Here is a 27,413-nt window from a genome sequence, read left to right on the forward strand (position 1 = left end):
CGAGTAGGGAAAGAGCTCAAGATGTTTTTGTTGGTTCTCATAGATCTCAAGTCAAGGATAGAATTTGAGATTGTGATAGGTATAGGGATGCAGATTGGGTTTGAGTTGAGGATCGTGGTGGATTAGCTGACAGAGTTGAAATGCATTCTGACACTCATGATAGACTGTAGAGACCCATGTTTCTAAGACCTGAGGTGGATGCGGTTAATATTGAGTCAGAGGCCGCTTCTTTTGTTGATGACGTGGTGGCACAATTTACGGATTGAGATGCTTTACCACAGGTTATTAAAGGAATTTTGATAGGTTCCTGACTAAAAAATGGGAGCATTCCAGAGCAAGGTCGGCACCTGAGAGACAACAACCTTGACAGGTTGAGTTACAGCAGGTTGCCAGTAAGATGACGTTGGAGCACTTTGATGGTACTGGGAGAGTTACAACTCAAGCTTGGATTCATAAACTTGACACATATTTGGCTTTGTGTCCTATGTCAGAGGTGGAAGCTATTAGATTTGGAGTGTTGCATCTAGATGGAGCTGCCCATGACTAGTAGTACCATGGGTTAGTTTCTTTACAACATGATCAGATCACTTTCTATCAGGAGTTCGTGGATTGCGCAATCGAGAGATTTGATAGGAAGGATTCGGAGGTGTACTTTTGTGAGTTGGGTCTATTACCAAAATTTTTACCTTAGACTGAAAATTTAGGTAGAGCCATAGTTGTGCCAATCATAGGTATATTTTTGTGTTTTCAGCCAAATACAAGAGTTTTGATAAGATATAAAGTAGAGAGCTGAAACATTGCATTTAAAAGGAGGAGAGCATAACATAAAAGTTCAAAACTGATTCTTACAAGTTTTTTGAAAGACTATTTCTTTATTGATCAAAGTGTTCAAATGTTTCACACAAGCTGTGAAACTAGCTAAAGAGAAAATCAGAATGGAATTTCAAAGCATGAATACATGTTAAAAGAAAGACAAGGTATAAAGAGTCATAAGGGCTAGTCATTGCCTGAATGACTGGCGATGTTGCTGCTCATTTTGATGACGCATGCTCTCGATGCCTCGCTGCTCCTATTTTCTTGCGTTCCAGCACCAAATCTTGCAATCACATGAATAGATGGAGTTAGATCCAATGGATTTAAGCAATAACCAGCCTACCTCATCATTATGCCTCACACATGCATCCACATTTTCAACCATAATTTTGATTTGCTCTCTAATTAGTTTGTTCCATGTGCAGTAACAAGTATCTCTAATTAACAAGTGGATGTAAATGCGGCTCCCTCAAGGGTTTGAGCTCAGCTTGTTAATAAGAGATAAAGATCACAAATATATTTTGAAATGATCAAGTACTGAACATCAATCAACAAGTAAGCATCTATATCTTGTGTCTTTATAATGAAGTAATTAGTGATGCTAGATAAACTTTATGCATGGATAACATAGAATGAAATCAAGAGAGGTAATTGGATCAGCATGTAGTAATACGAGTGCAAGGGCATATAACATGATCAGCATTACAATACTATGTTGCTAAAAGATATAAAAGTACTTAAGGGTCAAAATCAAGTTTTCTTTCATCAAAAGAGCATAGGGACAAGTACATCAACATATACATATATATGAGCAGATCAATACCTATGTGCTTCCAAAAGGTCATGTTCATATTTTTTTTTAAGCATCAAAGCTAGATGGAAAAAATATCATAATCAATACAAATCTGAAATGACCAAGGCACTGAAATCTGATAACTAATCAAAGCATATAGAAAATGCAGCAACCAAATCCACTTGAAGGCATTTGCAATTTATCAAGTTGTTTATGATCACACACAAGTAGTAAAGGATATTAAAAAATGACAAAGTATGGATTGTGCTACAGAAGCTCTAATAATATTGATGCAAATAAGATTCTAAGCCATTAAAGGTATTCACATCTCAAGAACATCAATGAAGCAATAATGTCATGTTGCCTGAAGCAAAGATTGTTAAAAGTAACATTTACAACTGCTACAAGATAACAGCAATAAAAGAAAGAAAAAGGATAAAAACAGAGAGCAAATGTTATGTACAATAACATAAAAAAGTGTCACTTTTCAGAGATCATGCGGGGTTTCCAACTATAGAATGAAGGGCAGCATATTTACTATGTGAGAAACATGTAAAGAACATATTATAGCAAAAGATACAAAGCTTTCATGGGCCAGCAGTCATCGAAAGAAATCTTCCATATTGTGGTATAGGCATTTGAAGGGCTTGCCATGTTCATAAGTAATTAAAATAGATGAATTTGTTGTTAAAAAGACCTTTGAAATCTGAGATTCAAGCCCCAAAAAATGCACAACTTCATTCATTTCCAGCAAGCTTTTTCTTTCTTCCATTCATGGAGGCCCAACAAGAGAAGTAGTGAAAAACATGAATGGGTTTTGCTCCCAGCAGCAACAAAATCACACAAAAGGCGCCCAGATTTCAATTTCGAGCTGCCATGGCCAAGATACAAGCTCTAACCAAGGCATGAGCAAGGACCATGATTAGGAAAATCTCCAGGCGACCTCAATTTTTTCTCCTCTCCAAACCCTTCTCTTCTTCCATACAACTGCTCAAGCAAAGAGCAAATGAAACAATGAAACAATGAAATGCTTTAGGGTTGTAAGTCCCTAATATTTCTCTCATGTCAACGTGAGTGGAGGGAAAAGGATTTTCTGCCTTATGTTTTATTTTTTCTAAGTCCATGGAAGGTTTTATTTGTTTGCCTTTTACTTCTTCCTACTCACGTGAGTGAGTTTTAATTAACTTCCATAGCCAAAGTGGTGTTTTTCCCACTTCATTAATGTAAGAAATATTATTTAAAGTGATGAACTATAAATCACTTTATTAATATTTGGCTTTAAAACTTAATAATATTTATTATTTTTTAATATTATAAAAATAAAAATTAATTATAATATATTAAAATATTTTTGATAAAATTATAACTTATTAATAATAAATATATATTATATTGACATTATTAACTGATTTAATTGTCATTTAATAATATAAATATAATGAGTATTTATTAGTAATAATTCTAAATTTCTCAATTAAATATGAAATGTATTATAAATAATTTTTACTCTTATATAATAAAGGTTAATGGATATTTTTGGCAAACTGATAGGGAGATAGAAAGTCAGATGAAGAGTTATTGCATTTTGAAGACTTTTTGGGACATTTTGAGGGATAAGATTACATTTATAAGGAGTCTTTATGATGATATTATCAGGCCATGACATTTGGGCCACTTATTTCTCTTTTGAAGTCTTTGTATAGGGCTCAAAAATTGCCTTTTTGACTGAGCTCGCCCAAGAAGTGGGTGTTTTGCATCTATGATGCAGTTGGCTGTAAAATGCATAAGTATGAGCTTTGGGCTTATTTGTAAGGGATTCTGATTATGCAAGTAAACTTTTGTGACATATCTTTGTCCTTGGTATACTTTTGCAAAATTTTTGTAACTCAGTTTGGAAATTAACTGTACAGTGACTAAATCTTTTGGAGTAAGTCTTTTTGGAGTTTTAACCTTCTTTTCTTTCTGTTTCTTTGTGTTCAATGCATGATTGATAAAGATAATCTGTGAATTTATCATTCCTCATTACTTTGTCTTAGCTAGTACCTCTTTACAAAAGTGTATGTTGTTTGTAGGTCATAGTTTGTGTCCATAATATTGTTAAGTAAAAAGTCTATTTTTCTTAACTATAATTTTCACGACCTAATTGTGAAATACTCATGCAAACCTATATATAAGAGAAGTGTTCATCTACAAGATACAACCTTGCAAGATTGAGACCAATTATTTGTTATGTTGTCATTTTTGGTGTATCACCTTTCTAGTTTATAAGTTCTTGGATATATATCTTTTGCTTATTTGATCATCAGGTTGAAGGGTCTGTGAATTTCTGAGAATTGTCGGAAACAATATTGCAGGTTGTTGTTGTATGACAACTTGCGCGATCTCCTTCTACTGTATTTCACTGTCTAGAGGAGAGGTTTATTTATTGAGTTTATTTGTTGGTGAATGGCTTTGGCGGAGCTGAGATTTTAAATTACCTAAGTCTGACGTTAGAACTAGGTAGCGTATTATGATTTGGAACCTATATTTGATGGAGGAAGGGTTCAATGCTTGTTAATGGTGGTCTGCGTGAGGGAATTCTGAGTCTCAATTAGTGGTTGAGAACACCTAACATCCATTGTTAGCATTGCGTGAGTCTGGAACTCAGCCGCAACACACATTAATGCTCAACATTTGTATGAATGATCTCTGAATTGGTTAAATTTTGCATTCCAATTATATTGTGGAGGTCATTTCTGATCAGGAACAATAATTAAGGGAATAATAGCCATGGCCGCCAAGGTTAGTGACTGAATTGGAGGGCCACATTGACTTCCACATTTGCATCGTCAATCTGGAGTCATGATCTTCCTTACGGCTCATATCAGGAGCATTCGAAATTACAATTAGGTTCTTTGGTTGCTGAAGGTTATTTTTAATTCTAGAAGATGTTAAAATTGTTATTTCATTTCTAGCAAATAAATTGTGGAGAATTCTGGAAGTGTGTTATTTTGTAATATTATTCCTTGTCTTTCATTTATTTCTGAAACAAAATTTCAAAGTATATATGTTAAAATAAATAAAATCAGAAAATTATCAAACATACTAAAATCAGTTTGTGCACCAGTATTATAGTTTGGGTTTGGTTGGGTACTTTACAAATTTTCCTAACATGCTCTCTACGCAGCTTACAATTACTCCTAGTAATGAGCATAGTGACTCTCAAAGTCCTTGCTTAGAACTACCTGTGATTCCTACTATGATGGATGTTGTTCCTCTCACGAGTTGCCATACCTCCCCTAGCATTTCGAACTAAGATGGGGGGCGGGGCACGCACAACGCTCTATGTGAACTTCATTATTTTCATGGTAGTCTTTGTGTTCTTCTATTCTATTTTTGTTTTTTCTTTTGATTGCTTTAGACAGTCCTTGTTGCTTTGTTGAGCTCAAGAGGATAAAGTGATCGTTTTGTTGTACACATTCTTCTATTTTGTATCTCTTTCTTCTATTGTTGTTATATGTTATGTTGTATTTGTGCTATTGTTCATACTAGTGATCTTGTGTAGTCTTCTTGGTCGCTTATGATATGGTAGCAATAATTCTTTTTGGTCTCCATGTTATTGGCCCAAAAAGACTCTTCTTGGTATCTCTTTTGGGTCTTTTCCTCCGTTGTGTCGTAGTTCTACTTCCTTTGGGGAAAGATGATATTTTCATACTTGATATAATATTACATGTTATCATATGATCTTCCTGACCCCAAAGTTGTGCTTTCTTTTTTGTCATGTGCTCATTTTCCTTGACATGTTTCTCTTCTTGGGGGCATGTTATAATGGAAACGCTAGTTAGTGGATGCATGTATGCTTCTATTGTGATGTCCCCTCATCTTAGTCCGAATTGAATGTTGAAACCTGCAACAAATCGTTAGTAAAATAGCAAAAGTTGTATGTATAACATATTAGCAACATTATATTTGAATAAATACTAATCTAAATACTACCCAAGCTACCCTTCCCAATCCTTCGGGAGAGATCCTTTCTCCAATCACCTATCCCTATGGTGAGAACTGCGTCTCGATTAGGAATTGTCATGGAAAGAGATTCTCCCTTAGGCCTCTTTGGGATCTCTGATAACACTACTTGGTAGAGATCTCACCTCTACCAAGTCTTTGACATATGCATATGTTTGACCGCTGCAATATATATCTCTCTCTAGGACTCTGATCCTGACATTCATTTCTAAATGCCCTCTAATCTCTGAGTTCTTCTATGAGAAACTCGACATCCATAGTTGGATGCCCTCTACCAAGATTGACTTGGTCTCTTGAAAAAGGATGCTATCTCTAAAATAGCTATCATCTTGGAAATAGTGTCTATGATTAATATCTTACTCATACCTCTTCTTAATACTTTTGGCTCTTCTTGTTGTCTTATATGTTTATTATCTCTAGTTTGTCACTGCTCTATTATTAGCTATCAATTTCTTTTGCGGTTATTCTCTTAATTGAGATATCTCTAAGTGAGGATTCTTGGTGTTGGTTATCAATGAAGTTCTATATCAAGATATTTCCATGTGTCTATATATTTTAGTTTGTGTGGCGAAATCCTTGTTTTATCTCAAGTATGCATTCTTAGTCTATGTTGTCCTCTATTCATTTTTATGTGATTTGTTTGTTGCCTCTCTTCTTATGCATTCATTGTCAATTCTTCTGTGCTCCCATAGTCTTAGTCATCCCCAGTGGCAAGTGCCATTATTTATGTTCCTTTCTGACGTAATTTGATTCGATTACCATCACCAGATGCAAATGTCAGAATCGTGTCTTCAGCCTTGCCCTTTCTGGTCAACGTCCTTAGTGCCTCCAAGACTATTGAATTTCTTGGCTTTTCCCTTGTCTTAATTGTTTCAATTATGTTATCAAATTGGTGGTGGCTCCTTCTCATATGTACGGTGTCATTCTAGATATTTCCTTGTCTAGATGACAGTAATTGCATATTATTTTGGTGGTTGATGTTAACCTTTGTATCTCATTGTGACGTTTGGTGTCCATGATTTGTTTACTTTCCTTCAGGTTGAACGTGCCTATGTTGATGAAAATCACGTGACTCTTGCTTATTACTTTGGCTTTATTTTTGTCACTTGTCCACACTGTTGCTGATGGCGTTGACCTCCTATTATAATAAATATCCTTGGATGTGATACCTTATATACGATTCAATTCCTCTACAACATATGTTGTTTTCTGCCCTCTGTCTTAATTAGATGGTTATGCTCTTCTGTGTGTTTGAATTTTTCAATTCCATGCTTGACTACATGTTTGGCACGATGTTTGTGGTTGTCATCCCTGCGTTCACTAAGCTGACTGCCATTGTTCGATCCATGATTCTATCTCCTGCTTGATTGGTAGTTGTATTGTGTGTTGGTTTGGCCTGCGATGGAGTAAATCTCCCGTCCACGTTGCTAAGAGATAAGAGAGTAATATGACTCTTTCAAAATTACTATCTCCGCTACATAATAAATGTTTCTTTATTCAATTCATTTCCCCTTCCTCCTTATCCTTGCTTGGTTCCAAACTTATGCATATATATACGTGTGTATTGCCCAATTGCGTCCTTTGGAATTAGAAACTATTAGTTTATTTCAAGGATAGAATAATATATGCAATGATTATAATGAGATAGTAATAGGTTATTAGATAGATTTAGTTATAGGTTTATTATTATTATTATCTTGATTTCATTTATTATTACTTTTTCATTAATATTGATAATTTTCTAAGATAAGATTTCAAATATATATGGATTATTTTTATTTAGGATACTTCATGAAACAAATATGAGTATCTTATATAGGAAATATATTAATAATTTCTTATTTTCTTTCATCATGTAACGATATAGTTTATTTAGCAATAAACTATTTTACAATTTATTTCTATTTATTGTTATTATATTTTATCTCAAAGAGGGTGTATGACATCCATTAAAGCCATTACTGTCGTTAAGGTGGTTGAAATCGTTTTAACGTGGGGCATACAATTTGCTCATCCTTTGTCCATGGAATACAAATATGAATTATGTGTATAACTTCGAGTACTTCAGCCTTAGTACTTGCTATGATTTCTAAGGTATACCCAAATCTATGCATTGCTATTTCATGCTTCCCCTCTCTCTTTCTAGTTTCCAGGAATTATTGATGGTTCTTGGGGGCTTGGTCACTTTTTGCTTTTGGATTTCTTTCTAAACTATGGACAGTTTGAGAGACCCGGTCCTCGTTTTGACTCTTCTTTTGACTACTAACAGTCGAGGAAGCCTAGTCTCGATCCCCTAAGGACACACATCCTTATGCCTAGGTCACTTTCGATTCTTCTTTTTGGGACATGGAGCTCCCTTGAAGTTGAATCCCTCGATGGACTAACTAGCATGCCACACACACTTGCTAGATTATGTAATTGCATCCTCTTTTGTAGAAACCTTTCTCCCCTTCTTTTTCTTTTTCTTGTGTGGTTTACAATAAGACACAAATATTATTGGGCAAGTAACTACACTTCTTTGTTCGTAGTGCTTATCTCTCTTATTGTGATTTTTTGATGTGATAAAGGCTCAAGTTTCTTGGTGGCTTGATGATTTCTTTTCCTCCTAAATATTAACAAGACTTGCTCTTTTTTCTTTTGATCTACTTTATTGTGAGTTTGAGGAAACTCATACTCTCGCAAAAGTGGGGGCTTAATGTACCATCATAAAATGATGGACGCACTTGCATTTTAAGACTGTTGAGCTCCAGCTCCATAAATTCCCTCTTTTGACCATGGATATGCCTGTGCTTGACCTCCGTTCCTCCTATTCTCTTCCATCTTTCCACCTTAGCTCTTTGGTATTTGCCCCTTCTTTCTATGGCACCGGTGACTTGATCTGGAGGACCAGGTTGACCTAGGTTGGCGTGTTCTGGACTAGGTCGACCCAAGTCAACCTACTCCCCAGCAGTTTCAGAGCTCAGAGCCTGAAAGGCCTCGGGGGTTTAATTAGTTTTTGACCACTATCCTGTCGGCTTGTACTGTTTTCTCGCCTGAAAACTCATTTATAAGGAGACTTGGAGGCTTCATTTCCTATCTCATCCATAAATTCATATCTCAAGATCATTCATGCACTCAAGCTCTTGCTTTCTAGTGAAGATTTCATCATTTTTGCATTCAAGGAGTTGAAGTATTCAAGACTTTCAAGTATTCAAGAAAGGATACTTCCGTTGCAGGATCCTTTGTGAGCATTTCCTCTTCAAGATCTAACTTATCGTTAGCCATCAAGGGCGGAGATCTACATTGAAACATTCATCTTCTTCATTGATGCACTTTTATATCCATGACACCATGATGGAATTATGGTAGATCCGTTTCAAATAGTGCAAATATCCTACATTCCTAATTCAAGATCTACAATACAATACATTTACATACATATAAACAAAGGTTCCTAACATTTATCTTGTCTTTCAGTCATTTACATTTACATTTCTTAATTACAGTTAATTCCTTAACCGAGGGCTTGACCAAGGAAAGCCTTCATCAAACCCCTCACTGAACCTTTCCTTTCGGTGTTGATTTGCAGATCTAGAACCTACAGTTGGTGAGCTTTCTAGAGTCATCGATTGTAGGTCACCGGACTACGTCAATTTGATTATAGGGCATCTTCCCAAGTTGACCTAAACCTTCAGTCTCAGATTCCAGGGAGATTTATGGGTTTTATTCCTTTCATTGTTTTATTCTAAGATCCGCAGACAAATATTCAAATACAATTCAGATCTGTGAGTTCTACAACGAAAATACCTTTTCTTCTACACTTTTTGAAGGGAGTTCTTTATATTTTATTTCCTTTCATATCTTTACCCAAGATTTACATCTTAATAGGGCTAATTATACTCACATAGCATCTAAATTTACATTATTAGTTCCATATCACATTTGCATTATCCTATCAAGGGCCTAATAGAGTACATTTCCTTATATTGCATCCCTTTTTATAATTCGGATTTAGTATTATCACCCTTCTTCTTTGGGTCCTAGCTAATTTAATTTGGGTTAGAAGTGGAATCATCTTTGTAAATTCCTCTCTTTCCCTCACACATACATATTTGAATGGCTCGGTGCCCCATAAAGTAGAGGCCTACATCCTATCAAAGTGCTTCCATTTGAGCTCCAAACACATAGAACCATTCAATCATCTTGTTCTTGCCCTTAGGCTTCATAGGAAAATCATGATTAACATCATAGGTCCCCTACGATAAAAACAAAACTTCTTCCTCCTTAATCATTAATAGTCTCCTAATCCAAGTGGGCTACCATAGGACGCTTATAGTCTGATTTTTCTTCCTTCTAGGGGCTTCTGTATCATAAGATGTGATGTCCCAATCCCTTAGGTACAAGTCTGATCTATAGAAATTATTAACAACATAAACTATTAAATGATTAATATCCAGGAATGCAATTTTTCTACACATCCTTAAGGATTACTTCAATCAGGCTTTCTAACCCTCTGGGAGGACCTCCTATGATCTTGAGAATAGCCTTCAATTATTCTATTGTCTTCCTTGAATTGCTATTCAAGTCGGGCTTCATAACCCTCTAAGAGGAACCCATATATTCTATGAAACCCTCTAAGAGGAACCCCTAAGTTCTAGTAGAACAACCCTGGATTAGTTGGGCATCATTTTTGAAAGCCACCTCTTAACTTAGGTCTTTAGGATTTGTTTATCAAATCCACTACATTTACTTTAAATAGAATTATATTATATTAAATGTAAATTAATACCATTCTCTACATTTGGAATGATCTACATTTACGATAGTATTTATTTATCCCTTATTCTACTGTACGTCCTAATTATAGTCTTTAAGAATCCTTATATTATAAATCATATAAACTAAATAAAATATGCTATTACTCTCTAGTGAATGGAATTACCTTTATACCCATTTACCTTATCCGATGGTGACACGGGCCCTGTACTGTTGACTGGTCCACTTTTATGGATTGGTTTTGCCTATGTGGTGAAAGCCTTACTTTTTGCATGCCTTGGTTGGCATGTAGAATAGGGCAAAGCCTGCTATCCCTTTGCACGTGTAATGTGTAGTCGGGAGTCCTTGGTGAATAATATACCCGTACCTTTGCCGCTCAATGCTTTAGACATTTGTTTCTTCCTTGTGTAATGCCGATGATGTGGCTTCCTTTTGTGCTTGCCTCACCCTTATTACAATGGGAAGTGTATCAATGATCCTCTTTTGACTGTTAAGTCTTTGGTATATATATTATTATAGGGATTCGTAACTTGTGTGTACATCAAATGCCGATTGGTAGGTTTTAATATTTATTAAGTGTGTTGAGTAATAATGATATTAATCTTTATGAAGTGTGATTTTTAACAATATTACTATTAATATATATGTTGAACATTAATACTAAATATTAATGTATAACATATCATTTATAACAATATTTTATTTGTTCCACCATTCATTTTATATTTGTTTATTTATCTATAACCTATATGTTTATATTTGTTTATTGACATATTATAATATAGTTAAATTCATTGATTAAATAAGGACTCGTGTATTTAGAGAATGTTAAGAACAAATATATATTTGTATATTTGAAGCATTAGTACATAAATTTGGGCTTGTGACACAAGATGAACTAGAAGGCTTTGAGGCAAACAAAGACCCACATTCCTAAGATCTGAGATGGATGCAGTTGGTAGATGTAGATGCCTTCAAATTCCTAGCCTTCTTTATGGCCTCCTAAAGTGAAGGTGGGTCCAAGGAGTTAACCCAACCTTGAAATGGCTTGTAATGTCTGTTAATTCTGTAACTTGTAACCATACTAATCTGATAACAGATCAATTTGATCTGATATAGCATGAATAAATATTGATTTAGATCTTTGCCTTGTTCTCCTTAAGACATCGGCGTCTATCCTTGTGTAATAGTTTAAGACCAATTTAGACTCGGTTTATGTTTGTGTTAAACTCATTTAATCCTTGGAAAGTTGCCGACTTCTAGAGGTTAGGCATAAATGGATTTTGGAAGAGACATGTCCTTTCTAAGGACATGTCCCTTGATTTCTTTATTTATAGAGGGTAAGGTTGAATTCTAAGAGCACACAAGAACAATGACAAGTCTGCTCCTTAGTCAATACTGCCCACATTCGAATTGCAGAATTAAAAGACAGAATTCTGAATTATATTTCTAATTCAATTGAAGGCAATACTTTGAAGTTATTCTCAGCAAAAGCAAAGGAGAGGAAGAAGATCAAATCTAGTCTATATTCAGTCATAGAATTTGTAGAAACTTTCATGGTAACAGAGGTCTGGTAGTTGACCCTAGGCTCAGCAAAATTCAATCTGACTTTATATATATCTATCAACTGTCTCCTATCTTCAATGGCATAAACAATCAGACCCGAGGATAGGTTTGATGGGAAAGAACACTTTGATGCCTGGAAATTCAGAATCATGATGATTCTTGATGAAAATGAAGTAAAAAAATTTTGTTGATAAAGCATCCAAACAACCTCTAGTTGAACCTCATAAATCCATTTGGAGCAAAGGAAATAGGAAAACCATTCAAATCATATGAGATGGAGTAAACAGTGATATCATACCCATGCTTACAAAACATCAAACAACATTTGATATGATGAATGCATTACTAAATGCATATGAGGTCAATAATGCAACTAGACTTCTCTCATTGAAAAGGCAATTAAATCCAGTGTAACGAGACTCGGACTCGGCTCGGACTCGGCAAGGATAACTTGACTCGTGACCCGGCTCGGCGGTGACTCCGCAAAGTGAAAAAACTTCGAAATTTTGAGATTTTTTAGGATTTAAAGAACATTCCATGCACCCATTATTGAATAAAGCATAAAGACACAATAACATCATTAAATAGAAGATAATTTGATCATAATGCACATGCCACATACTTAAAGTTAAAAACTTAAAACTTAAAAGTCAAACATCGATTACATATGTACAATACTACAAACTACAAAGTTACAAACTTACAAAGGTAAATTGCTAAAAGTAAATACTATATTACTAGTAATTAAAGTCAAACTAAGATAAATCCATGCAAACCATCAAAATGTATATGTATTATCATTTATGCATTATGAAATCCAACACATCAAGATTCAATAGTCATCATCAAATTCAAATGTTCCAAATGCTGATCATATATTAAGTTACTGTTAAACTGTTAAACAAAAAGTTAAAACAAGACTATAAGTCTACAGCTATGGCTCCTAGTCGTCATCCTCATCATCATCCTCATCCTCATCGTCATCCTCATCATCATCGTCATCCTCATCCTCATCCCCAACCTCAGCCTCAACCTCAGGCTCAGGCTCAGTATAATCTACAAAATGCCTCTTAGTAAGGCATCTAAGGTAGGTCCTGGATGTCTCAGTAGCCATAGCATCAGCTCGTGAGGTGCCTCTAGGATCAACTGTACTCTCTGCCTTTGGCTCTGCCAATCTCTGTGAGCTGCCACTAGGAACAACTGGAGCTCTCTGGTCCTCTACTGCCATAGCCACAGCCTCAGCCTGGCCCTCTCTATCTGCCTGGTCAAGCCACTGTAGGTCCTCATCATCAAAGACAGGATTAGTAGCCTCAGTGATCCAATCAGACTCTGGATCAACCTCCTCTAGAGTAATCGGAGAGGTGTCATTATCCAAAATCTCCCTGATCCTAATGTGCAGGTTGTAGTGCACAAAGACTAGACTATTCATTTTCTGCACAGACAACCTGTTACGCCTCTTTGAGTGGATGTGCTCGAACATGCTCCAATTGCGCTCACATCTAGAAGTGCTACTTGGCTGGCTCAAAATGTGGATGGCGATTTGCTAAAGGTTTTTGGTTGAAGGCCCAAACATTTGCCACCATCTATCTGAATTTTGAAAAAAGGAAAACAAAAAAATATTAGTCTCATTTCAAAATTTGAGTTTTAAGTTTAAAGCTAGAAATTTATAAACTAGATTGTATAAGGCTTAAGCTGCAATCTTTACCTGGCTGCAATTTTGTACGACCTTCTTTGCAAATTTGACTTGAAAAAATGGGCCCTGATGCATTATTATAGGCATCCATCTCAAGCAATATATCTGTGGGATTAGGAGACATCTTCGATACCACTGTGTATAGGCCACTAAAAACCTCCTCATCTGCCTTGAAATCATCAAGGAAACAGTATGCCGGATTGAGGTAATAGGCTGCTGCGTGGATGGGCTTATGAAGCTGATTTTGCCATCTCCTATCAATTATGTCCCAAATAGGGCCATAGTTTTTCTCAACTCCTACATATTTGGCCTTAATAGTCTCCTTGACCCTATCCATGCCCTCATAAATGTAGCCCATAGAGGGCTTCTCGCCATCAGCAACTCGTAGGAGGGCTACAAGGGGCTCGGTGATCTACAAAACAATTAAACAAAAAAACAATTTAGTGAATGATGAAACTTTGCAAAGTTGCACAATGAATATAAATAAAAAATATGTATGAGACAAATTAATTTATAAAATTTTAAGACTTAAGCTTTTAAAATTTAAAATTTAAATTTTAAATTACCTCCACAATCTTCGAACATGGCTCCCAAAAATCATCATCATCATAAATGCATTTTGTTGCATCTATCCCTGCAGGGCTGCTCGCAAAGGAGGAAGAACTCCATTCTGGACCAACAAACATGCACCTCAACTCTAACCTTGAACTCAGCAAGGATTTTAGTGTGATAAAGTTAGAGGCAAATCTTGTGATACCAGGATGAGCCAACTACTTTCCCTTCGTAAATTTCCTCATAGTGCTGGGACCAAGGCGTGATTATAGATGAACTTACAAAGATTTTTGGCCTTGGTAACACATGATTTCACCCATACAAGCTTGCCAATATCCTCTAACATGAGGTCGATGCAATGGGCCGCACATGGAGTCCAAAAGATTTTTGGGTGTCTCTCCATCAATAGTTTTCCTGCAGCAATTTTAAATTAGTTAGTAAACAATGAAAATTTTTGATGTATTAAAAAACTTTTAATTTTCAAAATTTAATGAAAAACTAAAACAAATTTTTTAGAAGTAGAACTTAGAAAGTTAGAAGTTCAAATTTTACCTGCAGCAACATAATTAGCTACATTATCTGTCACCACTTGGACAACATTGTCTTCCCCCACCTCCCTTATGACCTCCTCAATAGTCTCACATAAGAATTTTGCATTTTTCACACATGAGGAAGCATCTATGGACCTCAAAAACATGGTGGATCCTGAAAGTGAAAATTAAACAAAATAATTATCATTCAAGAATCAAGAATCAATACTCAATAAAACAAAATTTTTGTTATTCAATAATAGTATACATTAAATTTTAGACTTCAAGAAGTAGAGCATGATGAATTACCTCCGCTACAAACAAGAAAATTTAGGAGGGTTCTGGACCTCCTATTTGTCCATCCATCTGTCATGATGGTACACCCCTTTTGGCTCCAAATCTTTTTGTGGTCCTCCAACTCAAGTTTCACCTCCTCAACCATATCTAGCAAGAGGGGGCCACTTAACTCATCTTCAGTGGGGGCTTTGAACCCCGCACCACAGATGAAAACTGCATCAATCATCCCCTGCCAATAAGGAGTCCTATTACATTTACAAAAACATTTTAATTAGCATATTTCAAATTTTCAACGTCAAGTTAAAAGTATAAAATTGAATATAAATTTTAAAACTTAAAACGTAAAAGAATCAAATATAAATGAAGTTGAAAACTTGAAGTACTTGGCTGCTATAAATGGAATGTCGCAAAAAAATCAAAACTTGCAAATTGCTCTTACTCCAGCTTCATGTATCTCCCTATTCCAGCCCATGCTCTCAAGTGAGGGTTGTGCACCAGGAGTGCTACGCGGTACAAAAAAGTTGTCCAACTTACTAGATTTTTTGACTCTAGGACGAAGAAGAGCAGCACTACTAGAAGGGGCAGCAGCAGTAGCATCACTAGAAGTGCAAGGAATAGATGTAGAAGAAGCACGAGCAATAGAAGCACTAGGACGATAGGGGGGACGAGAAGAACCTTCTCCAACACAACCTACTGACTCAGAAACATTTGTAGATGAGCTTGGAAGGGAACTAGAACCAATCAAAGTTAACTCTTCTAATTTTTTTAAAAAAAATTCTTTTTCTTGTTCATATTTTTCCAAGGCTACATAACAAAAACGTTGAGCCTCAACAGATGCAGCTCCACAAGGCTCAATATCATGACCACGTAAGCTAGCAATATGGTATTTTAATCTATTTATCCCCCCACTATTAATGGTTTTGCAAAATAGGCATTTTGTTTGAGTTCTCTTTCTACCCGGAAATTCTATGGTGAACTTCCAACACTCATCTTTTTTGTTGCCTTTCGAGAGCTTGGGTTTTTTACCTCCAGAAGCCATTATGACTTAATTAAGGAACAATGTAAAAGTTGCTGCAATAAGACATTTTAGACCAAATATTACCATTTCAGCATTGCATTTTATGAAGATCTAAAGTAAAAAAAATACTCATAAACAAACCAAAAAAATTCATGCAAAAAACCCATAAGCATAGACAAAAAAATCATCAAAATCTAAACAATCAAGTCTTACCTCTTTCAAATGCTTTGAGAAGTGTTGAGAAGAACTCCTATAAACTCCTTGATGATCTAAATGCAAGCTCCAATGTCACAAATGCAAGCTTTTCTCCTCCTCCTTTTAGCTGGTTGCAAAACAAGAAACCTCTATTTCTCTTCTACCTCTCTCTCTCTTTCTTCTTTTCACTATAGACTGTTATGGGAGCCCTTTTAGGGTTATATGAGTGAGATATGTAAAAAAAAAACATAAAAAAAACATACAAAAAATTATATTTTTATGGCCCGGTTTCTTGCCCGTCGTGGCCAAGTCAAGAAGCCGGGTCACTCGCGAGTCACGCGAGTCACTCCTCGTGACTCGCCAGCATTGTGACTCAGCGAGGTCAGCGCAGCTCTCTGACTCGCCTGACTCACGTGACTCGCCGCGAGTCACGTTACCCTGATTAAATCACATACAAATAAAGAAAGGAGAATCAATGAATTCTTACTTTCTAAGAGTTGCTGGCGTTAGAGATGAATTGTCAAGTATAGGAACCATTATTAGTGACATAGAATTAAGGCTAATGGCTGTAGATGGATTTCTAGATTCATGGGAAGCTTTTGCACAAGTGCTAGAGATAAACTTCCTGAATTCAAAAGACTTAAGGGGGATTGTCTTTAAGAAGAATCCAGAAAATTAAAGAAAGGAGGGAAACTGAAAAGAGAAGATGAAGAACTTCGTGTTCTTAATACAAACTCCCATAAGGGCAAGAAGAATCATTTCAAGAAGAAAAAGGAAAATCAAAAGAATGGCAAATCCAAGAAAGATATATCCAAAATAAAATGGTTCAAATGTGAAAAGTTTGGACACTACAGATCTAATTGTTTTGAGAATTCTAAACAACAAGCAAGCTATACAAATGTTACTAGGGAAGAAGATACCTATGATCATGAGAATCATGTATTGTATTCAACACTATCAAATGAAATCTCACATAAAGCATGGGTAATTGATAGTGGATCGTCTAGACATATAACAGGATACAAAGAAGCACTAGACTCTATTTCAGAAAAGGTTAATGGCGAAGTTACCACTGGTGATAATTCAACAACTTTTTTCGAAGGAATTGGAAACTGCACCTTGAAACTAAAATAAGGAAATTCTCTTCTTTTTCAAAGGTGTACTTTACGTACCAGGAATAAAAAGAAATCTAATCTCAATTAAAACACTTGAAGATGATGGGCATAACGTTGCATTCGTGGATGGTAAAATAATCACCTGGGCAAAGAACTCCTCAATCAAGAAAGCGAAGTTGATTGGTCACAGAAAAGGACATTTGTATGAATTAAATTCAGAATCAAGTCCACCTATTCAAGCCTTAATTCATGAAGCTGCAGACATAAATGAAATATGGCACAGAAGATTAGCGCATCTAAATTTTAAAACCTTATCAACTACGGAGAAGATGGTTACTAGTCTACCTAAACTAAATAAAGACCACCCAAGCATATGCAAAGGGTGTGCATTGGGTAAGAACACCAAAAGTCCATTTCATGATAGCACTAGAAAAACAAGTAATGTTTTGGAATTAATTCATTTAGATTTATGTGGACCTATGTCTGTTGCTTCTCTTAGAGGAATCTGGTACTATATTTTGTTCATAGACGACTTCTCTAAAAAAACATGGATTTACTTCTTAAAGTGCAAAAAACCAGAAGAAATCCTAAAGAGATTTAAAGAATTCAAAACATTAACTGAAAACTCATCAAGACAAAAAATTAAAACTCTTAGAATTGATAATGGAGGAGAATAAGCCTCAGAGTTGTTTAAAAGTTTCATAAAGAAACGTGAATTAAGAGGGAGTACACCGTTCCTTATAATCCAGAACAAAACGGGGTAGTAGAAAGAAAGAATAGAACAATTGTAGAAGCTGCTAAAGCTATGATATTTGATCAAAACCTAGAATATTATCTTTGTGCAAAAGCCTCTTGTATTGCTCTTTAAATTCAAAATCGAAGTCCTCACTCTTTAGAGATAAAACTCTTAAAGAAGTCTTTACTAAGGTTAAACCCAATATAAGTCATCTTAGGATTTTTGGGTGCCTCGTATATATCCATGTTCCAAAAGAAAAGAGAACCAAGTTAGAACCCTCTAGGAGGAAAAGTATTCTTGTAGGGTATAGTGAAACATCTAAGGCATATAGGATTTTCATACCTGGACAAAAAAGTATTGAATTTAGTAGAGATGTAATTTTTGAAGAAGATCTAGCATTCAAAAGAGCCCTAAGTTCTGAAGAACATTCTCCTTTACCTAGTTCTGAAAGAAATACTGAGTCTGAGTCTTAGAGGGAGAACATAGAAGAAATTGAAGATGAAATCCAAAATCTAAATTTTGGAGAAAATCAAAATTCAAAGAAAAGACCACTTTGGGCCATCAAAACAGTTAAGGAAGCACAAGACTTTGCTACACCTTATGGAACAATCAGAGAAAGCAAAAGACCTAAAAGATTCTTTAGTTGTACATCAAACATGAGTGGTTTATCCAAAATAGAACCAACCAATCCTTCTGATGCTATTAAACATATAGCTTGGAAATAAGCTATGACAGAAGAATACCAATCTATTATGAAGAATGATGTTTGGGAAATTGTTCCAAGACCTAAAGGAAAATCTGTTGTTTCTTCCAAGTGGTTATTTAAAATAAAACATGCTGCTGATAGTAGCATTGAGAAATATAAAGCTAGATTTGTAGCCAGAGGATTTTCTCAGAAAGAAGGGATTGATTATGAAGAAACTTTTGCTCCTATCGCCAGATATACCTCTGTAAGAGCAGTCCTAGCAATTGCAGCATCAGAGGGATGGAAAGTACATCAGATGGATGTAAAAACAACATTGCTAAATGGAAAGATTGCAAAAGAAGTATATTTGGAGCAACCTGAAGGATTTGAAACTCATGATCCTAACATTTTTGTTTGTAGGCTCAAGAAAGCTCTCTATGGGCTTAAACAAGCTCCAAGAGCTTGGTATGAAAGAATTGATAAGTACCTCACCAGCTTGGATTCTTAAAAAATGAAGCCAATCCAAATTTATATTATAAAAGAGATAAAAATGATATTGTAATTCTAATATAGTATGTTGATGATTTACTTATAATAGGTGATGATCATCTTATAGATCAATGCAAGAAAGATCTAATCAGAGAATTTGAGATGAAAGACTTGGGACTCCTTCATTACTTCTTAGGACTGGAAGTATGGTAGAATTCTGACAGTATCATACTCAATCAAGGGAAGTATATATCAAATATTTTGAAGAGATTTAGAATGTGGAATTGCAAGTCTATGTCTTCTCCAGTTGAGACTAATCTACATAAACTTAAAGAAGCAGCAGCAAAATCACCTTCGACAAATTCCACTCTCTACAGACAAATGATTGGATCCCTTATGTACTTAGTAAATACAAGACTTGATATTTGCTATGCTGTTAATGCCACAAGCCAGTTTATGTGTGAGCCAAAGGAGATTCACCTAGTTGCAGTTAAACATATTATGAGATACTTACAAGGCACTCTTAATTTTGGACTCAAATATGAGAAATTTGATTTAGATATGCATGGATTCACTGACTCAGATTGGGGTGGAAGTATTAATGACAAAAAAAGTACTTCAGGGTGCTATTTCAGTTTAGGAACATCAATGATATCTTGGATATGCAGAAACTAGTCTTTAGTAGCTCAAAGCTCCATAGAAGCCGAATATATTGCAGCAACAATGGCCTTTTGAGAAGTAGTTTGGCTAAGGATGTTACTTGTAGATTTATTTGGGCAAGCTATGAATCCTACAATTATTCATTGTGACAATCAAAGTTCCATCAAGCTTTCAGTGAATACAGTTTTTCATGACAGGTCTAAGCATATTGAAATTCCTTACCATTATGTAAGAGATATGGTAGACAAGAATTCTGTAAAATTAGAATACATTTGCACTGCAGATCAGACAACAAACATACTCACCAAGCCTCTCTCTAGAGTGGAGATAGACCACTTCAGAAGAAGACTTGGTATGGTTGAATTGTAATCCATTTGTATTCTTTAAATTATTAATAAAATAATTTTTTTTTGTTCGGCTATTGACTGTTATGGGCTCCACCATTTGTGTTCATTATTTAGGAGGTGACTATCTTTGAGATAATAAACACTTGTATAAAAGACATTATGAAAGATGATGATCTCTTAGATAATGTGTTGAACAGTAGGGTTCTATTGTAAGATCTAGGTGAGTTCAAGATCATATTGTGATGTAGACATTGTTATGTCTATATGTCACAAATTGGATAAAGGAAATTTTTTATTATTCTTTGGGGTTTATCTTGTATTCTGATAGATCTTAAACTCAGGATCATGTGATATAGGAATGCCAGTATCTGAGTCACAACTTGGATAAATGAAGAACTTAAATAACTCTTCAGAATTATCCTGTACATTGTATTCTTTGCAATACGTTTATCACTAGTTGCAGTGATTTGTCATATTACAGATTTAGTAATATGACATTGTATCATGTGTTCTCTGATACCACATGTTAAAAGGATTCAGATAGATATAGAGTATCAGTTCTTGCTTGTTCATCTTTATTGATGTTGCTAGATACGATATCTCTTAGTATGATTATCAAGTTAAGAGGGAGTGTTAATTCTGTAACTTATAACCATACTAATTTGATACCAGATCAATTTGATCTGATATAGCATGAATAAATATTGATTTAAATCCTTGCCTTGTTCTCCTTAAGACATCGACGTCTATCCTTGTTTAATAGTTTAAGTCTAATATAAACTCTTTAGTTTATGTTTATGTTAAACTCATTTAATCCTTGGAAAGTTGCCGACTTTTAGAGGTTAGGCACAAATGGATTTTGGAAGAAACATGTCCTTTCTAAGGACATGTCCCTTGATTTCTTTATTTATAAAGGGTAAGGTTGAAGTCTAAGAGCACACAAGAACAAAGACAAGTCTGCTCCTTAGTCAAAACTGCCCACATTTGAATTGCAGAATTAAAAGACAGAAGTATGAATTACATTTCTAATTCAATTGAAGGCAATACTTTGAAGTTATTCTCAGCCAAAGCAAAGGAGAGGAAGAAAATCAAATCTAGTCTATATTCAGTTATAGAATTTGTAGAAACTTTCAATGTCCCCACTATTACGGTTATCTTGGGACAAGTAATACTTGCAAACGATTGTTGGAGTCATAACAATAACATATCTATTGATAAGTAGGAGATAATTTCCACAGAAAGTCAAATTGTGATATTGCTATCAAGATTTGACTGTGTGATAGCAATATCACAATTTGACTTGTTGTGGAAATTATCCCCTACTTATCAATTGATGAGCTTAAGGGGCTTTCTAATGAATGGTTCATAAGGCACAACACTTGGTGAAGGTTTTGCAAATGGGGTTGCAAGCTTTGGGTTTAAATATGGAGGAAACTCCGTAGTTAAGCGCGCTCAGGCTGGAGTAGTACTGGGATGGGTGACCTCTTAGGAAGTCCTGGTGATTCACCCTTGTGAGCATCACCTAGATCCAATGAGTGCTAAGTGTTCCATTTATTCTCATGAGAGATGGATTCATGTTGAATCACTACTCATGAAACATGGGTCAATGAGTTTGACTCAATAATCACACAGTTAAATCCTGATAGCAATATCACAATAACATATCTAACTATACAATTCTACTCTCTAATTTAACCCCAACCTCAATGATGTCTCCACATTGGGGTTAATAACCCCCTTGAGGATCTCTAGGTCCTAATTGGTATATCATCAATTCTAGTACCATCGTCAATTACTTCTCCATCTTATATAGAGTGCTCCCTCTAAGGTCCTTCCTAGAAGAGATCCTCTAACCAGGACCCTTATCACATATGCATATGTTACCTTCAATGGTATATTCTGGACTTATAACCATATTAAGATCACTCAAGTCCCTAATATAGACTCTCTTGATCTTAGGTCATTAACCATAGTATAATCACTCTCTTAGTACTTCATATCAACATATATGTATATGCTTTCATATATACGTGTAAGCATAAATTATCGAAAAATATATATTCATAATTACAATAAAATATATTCATAATTAAAAGTAAATCATTAGCATCATACCTTCCTTACCTTTACTTGATCCACTCTACTTTCTTGAATGGGATAGGAAATATTCCTTATAAATGTACCTGCCTACTTTATTAATCTTCTTCCTCAAGGTCTTTTCTTTTCTTAATATTAGGGAGAGATAAATATATCAAACCAAAATTGTTTGTTTGTCTTGTCCGGTCCTTATTTTCCATTGCAGATTCCCACATTTATGGGTGGATCCTGTCTTTTCTTGCATTACATAAGGGAAGTTCTTTTCATTTCAAACTTTCTTTGTTTTCTTTTTGTTTACTCCATTTCATATTTTTATTTCTTATCTTTTTCTCTATGCCTTGGCGGTTGACGTGGATGATGTCACCATTAGCAGGTACACTCATACCAATTCAATGTATGAATTTAAATCTTTTGATTTTCCTTATTATTCTTTTATGTTAGTTTGATTCACCATATTCAATTATTAATCTTGGCCGTAGTGGTGGATCCACTGTTCATTGAATACATGTTGAGTATGATGTAATATATATTTTGTGGTATGAACCATGAGGGGTGGCCAACCCTTTTATCTTTCGGTGGCAATGTTTATAATTGCATATGGACTTCATTCTCCACGTCATCTGTGGTAGATATAGGTAACCAAATATGTATTTCATCTGATATCCTTGTATAATGAAAGGGTATAGATTTATATGCCTGTATTATAGTTGGGTGTTATTTAAGGGGTAATGGACAACATGCCCCTTTTTAGGTTATTTGTTTGTTTGCTAGTTTAATTCATATTGTTTATTTAACTATAATTATTTTATTTAGTAGTTTAGTTAATAATCATTTATTTATGAATGGTTATTGAATAATTAACTAGTTAGGAAAATTTGGATTTAATATTGAATTTCATTATTAGAGGGGAATATTACATGGCTCAACCAGTCTCTTGACAAACAACATGGCTCTCTTCTTAGATATGTCATAGACCATCACTAAAAGCTTTTGAAACTTGCTAATCAAGGCCTCCAATTTAGTTGTCTGCCTGAGTTGAGCTAACTCCTAGAAGTACACCTTGGAGTCCTTCCTATCAAAACACTCCATCAATTTGTCCACAAATTCCTAATAGGAAGTAATTTGATCATGATGAAGGGAAACAATCCATGATATCACCAATCACAAGCAACTCCATCAAGTTGTAATACTATTAATCTAACAGTGTCCTCAGTCACAGGACGCAAAGCAAGATAAGTGTCGAGCTTGTGAATCCAAACTCAAGTTGTCACACTATCACTGCCATCATAATGTGCCAAAGTCATCTTACTAGCCAACTCTTGTAAGTTTGATTGTTAAGGCCTCGGTCTATTAGGAGTAGGCTTGCCTTTGGAATGCTTATGCTTCTATGTTAGATATCTGTTGAAATTCAGGTTCTTCTTAATGGCTTGGGGCAGAGCATCCCACTCAGTAAACTGTGCAACCACATCATCTGCAAAGGGGGCAGCCTCAGTCTCAGTACCAATTGCATCTTAGGTCTTAGAAATGTGGGTCTTTGTGGTCTATCACAACTGCCCATATAACCAGTCTTATCGACCATGTCATTAATCCTAATTTGGTCCTTTTCTCTATATCTATCACCAGCTCTGGACCTATCGTCAATGAATAGCATGTGATTATATTGGGGGGGGCGGGGTGACTTGGTATAATAACACTTTTTCGATTTAAAACTTTTTATCTAAACAATTGCTTTAATAAACTTAGATCATGAGATAGACAATAATGCACATGAACACAAATACACAATGATTCACGTGGAAATCCAATACAGGACTAAACCGCGACAATTAATGCTTCTATATAAACTTTGTTCTTTTACAATGTTCTGTAGGCTCCAACTCCTATGTTTATGATCATTGACACACTTGAAGCTCCAACTCCTACACTTCGCGGGCACCGACCTACTAGAAGCACCAACCCCCACTCTTGTCTTTGTGAGCGCTAACCTGCTACACACTACCTCAATAGATGATGGACAATTGAATCAATTTTCTACTCTATCCGATATAATTCTCCTTATTTTATTTCAGTATAATATAAATCTTCATAACTCTTATATTCTATTTGCATGTACGTCAGATTTTCTTTGTATCCTTATTACTACCTCATACTTCCAATCTATATATATACTTTTATATATATGCTATGCTCTAGTCATTTACATCCTTTATTCATTCTTCTTTTTAATACCTCTATGATATTCTGTGCTCAAACTTGTACTTCTATTCTTACTTCTTCACACTCCACACTTCTTATTTCAGATATCATAGCCCTTATTATATCTCACGAGTGGCTGTGACTGTTTGACCAAGGATAGCATCTCCTGAGAACTTTGTACCTCTTCATTTTAATTAAGCTCTTATAATTAGACATTAATGACTTAATTATTTTAATGATCATAATCGCACTTGTGTCTAATTGAATGTGTAATGACAATTCCAATACATGTCGATGAATCTTCAGCAGTATATCATTTTATAATCTGACACTTGGTGTTTTATATCTGACATATGATTTCTGTTGTCAATAAAATCTACAGTGTAGCCGATGGGTAGAATTTTATCCGAAAGGGTGTATGATGGTTGAGTCACCCCTTCGGAAGAGTATAGGTACACTGTCCGGAAGGGACTTTGGATCATCATTGTAATCATCATAATCATATTGTAAGCATTGGAGTGCATATTGCGTATATAAATAAAGTATTTGTTCAGTGTTATATCTTACTGTACTACATGCGATAAGTATCCTTTTACCCTATACGGTAAACATTTAGTGCCATTTCCAGTTGAACTTGGAACGAAGGAAGTGTTATGAAGATTAATGCCGAATCTGCTTAACAAGGATAGGAATAAGATAAAAGATAAGGATGAAATATGCACAATATAGGAAGTTTTACTTTTAGCACAACAGGTGGAGCTCAGACAGAAGCTTCAGCATATTACCGACGGACTCCGAGGGGGTGAAGGAGCATAGACAGAGGGAGTGCATTCAACTAGCAGATTGAGGAGTGCCGAGGAATTGCTAGAAGAGACTTGACAGTGATTGAATTTGGTGGAAGAGACAAGGGAGGAGTTCCTTAACTTGTAAACGCCGAGGGTAGAGAATCTGAATGGAAGGAAAGTAACTTGCATGGCTCGAAGTGCCAAAGGAGCACAAGTGTAGAGTGAACTCTTCGTTCTCGATACACCCGATGAACAGATACAGGCAAAAAATTGAACAACTTCGCTTGAGGAAGATCTTTTCTCACTAGGTAATGCGGTTGTGGGAAGTAGGGCGGTTGTTCGAAGTAGCGCGGTTGTGCAAAACAATGTGAGTGCTCAGAACAACGTGGGTACTCAAAATAGCATGGGTACTCAGAACAACGCAGGCCCACAACAAGCACCACTACTTTAGAAGAAAGTAATAATGGTAGGACCAAAGGAGAAAATGCCGAAGTTTAATGGTGACGGGATGGCAGATCCGATCGGACACTGCAACACTTGTGAAAAAATATGGACGGCAAATGGTGTAACAAACTAGGATGACTGGGTCCGACAGTTCTCAGTGACCCTGTAGGGTGTAGCAATTGATTGGTTTGTGGATGCCAGTCCTTAGAAATTAACTACATGGGCAAATGCCAAGGAGTTCATCATAGAGTTCTGATTGCTAAAGGATTGTTAGGTGGATATTTTGCAACCAACAGTTTTGGGTAAAAATCCAGTTGCAAAATAGAATGACCAGCCACAGCGTGTGAGACAGAGTCTCTCCTACCTTAAAGGGAAGACTCTCCCTTCTCTCCATTCCTTGGATCAACTCAAGGTAAGCAAGAAGTCGAGAGATTTTATAAAATGGGTGTTACCAATATCCTTTCTTCTTAACTTTCAAGAAAGAATCCACTTACTCGTGGAGCGAGTAATGGGTAGGGTGAATCTCTAACTACACTTCTATCAAGAGCTGGAAAGAGTGATACTGATAAACCTTCACTAACTCAAAGGCTAGCTGAAAATGTACCGGTCTGGCTCTAAGTCCGGTCGTACTTCTATATGGAAAAACTTTACAATTAGGGCACAAAGACTCCTTACAATAAAAATAACTTAATTATTTTGAGAATTAAGAAAGAAGTATAAGCTACAGATAAAACTTCTAGCTATACATTTCCACAATTGCTCCCGGTCAAAGCTCTGGCTTCAATTGCTTCTTAACTCTTTTCTATTCAATTCACGAAATACAATTACCAATAACATAAGATAACATGAATAAAAGACAACTTGGATGAATTATAGACAAAGCTTACAATTCACACAAATAACAATCTCACTTAATCAAAGTTAAGTCATAAATGCTCCTTTGTATTCACTTTCTTTCAAAATAGTGCTTACTCAAACAAAGTTTTGCTGGCGCAATTTCTCCAGAGCTCTCTTACATAAAGATAATAATGATTTTACAATGAAGGGGTACTTCTTTATATAGGTACAGGAGTTAAGAAAAAGGTGGAAGAAAAAGTGGGAGCAACTCAACCAACTTTGACCTAGTTTAACTATAGAAGAAATAAAGGGTTACATGCAACTCGCATTACATGTAATTACACATTTTCATGTAATACATCCTCTTCAATTACAAACATGAAAGAAGAAGAAGAAGAAAGACAGAAAAGAATTGAAACAATCCTATGGATTGTTCTAAAGGACCTTGTACTTGGCAATGCAATCCCGAATGATTATAGGATCGGAAGTACTTGTACTTTGTACCGCTGCATTCACCTTGATAACCATGGTTTTGTGTCTTTTGATAACCTCTGATTTTGATGAATTGTCTGCTGTCATTTGAAAACTTGATGTGATCAAACTTTTCTCATTCAAGTTGTTATGAATTCTCCTTTATAGATCAACACAAATTGGATTCTTTGACATTTTGAAAACCTTTTTGACGATGTCCGGATGTAAACTTAGAATAACTTTCCATCACCACCTTTACCTTTTTCTTTTGAAGTAAAGTTCTTGGTGCATGGGAATGCGTGCAAATGGAGATTGCTGATTTCCTAGATGTGAC

The 27,413-nt window shown here is 35.5% G+C and overlaps 2 protein-coding genes across 11 annotated transcripts in view; one reads left to right on the plus strand and one right to left on the minus strand.

Annotated features, from left to right (window-relative positions):
- The window catches only part of LOC149573244 (ATP-dependent (S)-NAD(P)H-hydrate dehydratase-like), a 179,978-nt gene that overhangs the window by 90,391 nt on the left and 62,174 nt on the right, over nt 1-27,413 (plus strand). The gene's annotated exons all lie outside the window — the stretch shown is intronic.
- Nucleotides 13,385-17,753, minus strand: LOC149573245 (uncharacterized). Of its 2 annotated transcripts, XM_089814448.1 has the most exons (4): nt 14,730-17,753; nt 14,192-14,591; nt 13,638-14,037; nt 13,385-13,519 (listed from the first exon to the last, which is right to left on the minus strand). In XM_089814448.1, the coding sequence occupies exons 2-4, from the start codon at nt 14,309-14,311 to the stop codon at nt 13,476-13,478; spliced, it is 564 nt and encodes a 187-aa protein (XP_089670574.1). In that variant the 5' UTR covers nt 14,312-14,591; nt 14,730-17,753; the 3' UTR covers nt 13,385-13,475. The 2 variants fall into 2 exon arrangements, 1 of the variants encoding a protein (XP_089670574.1); XR_016360074.1 differs by lacking the exons at nt 13,385-13,519; nt 13,638-14,037 and having other exon boundaries at nt 14,322-14,591.

Source organism: Cupressus sempervirens, chromosome 2, assembly GCF_028749045.1.
Source record: "Cupressus sempervirens isolate cs-2001-9-10 chromosome 2, ASM2874904v1, whole genome shotgun sequence".
Taxonomy (NCBI): Eukaryota; Viridiplantae; Streptophyta; class Pinopsida; order Cupressales; family Cupressaceae; genus Cupressus; species Cupressus sempervirens.

Bases quoted from the DNA above. Each gene is read 5' to 3' on its own strand.
- LOC149573245 (XM_089814448.1), bottom strand. From the start codon at position 14,311: ATGTTTGTTGGTCCAGAATGGAGTTCTTCCTCCTTTGCGAGCAGCCCT. The intron at 14,038-14,191 runs GTAATTTAAAAT...ATTGTTTTGTAG, and splicing joins CATGTTCGAAGATTGTGGAG to ATCACCGAGCCCCTTGTAGC. The intron at 13,520-13,637 runs GTAAAGATTGCA...TTCAAAATTCAG, and splicing joins TCGTACAAAATTGCAGCCAG to ATAGATGGTGGCAAATGTTT.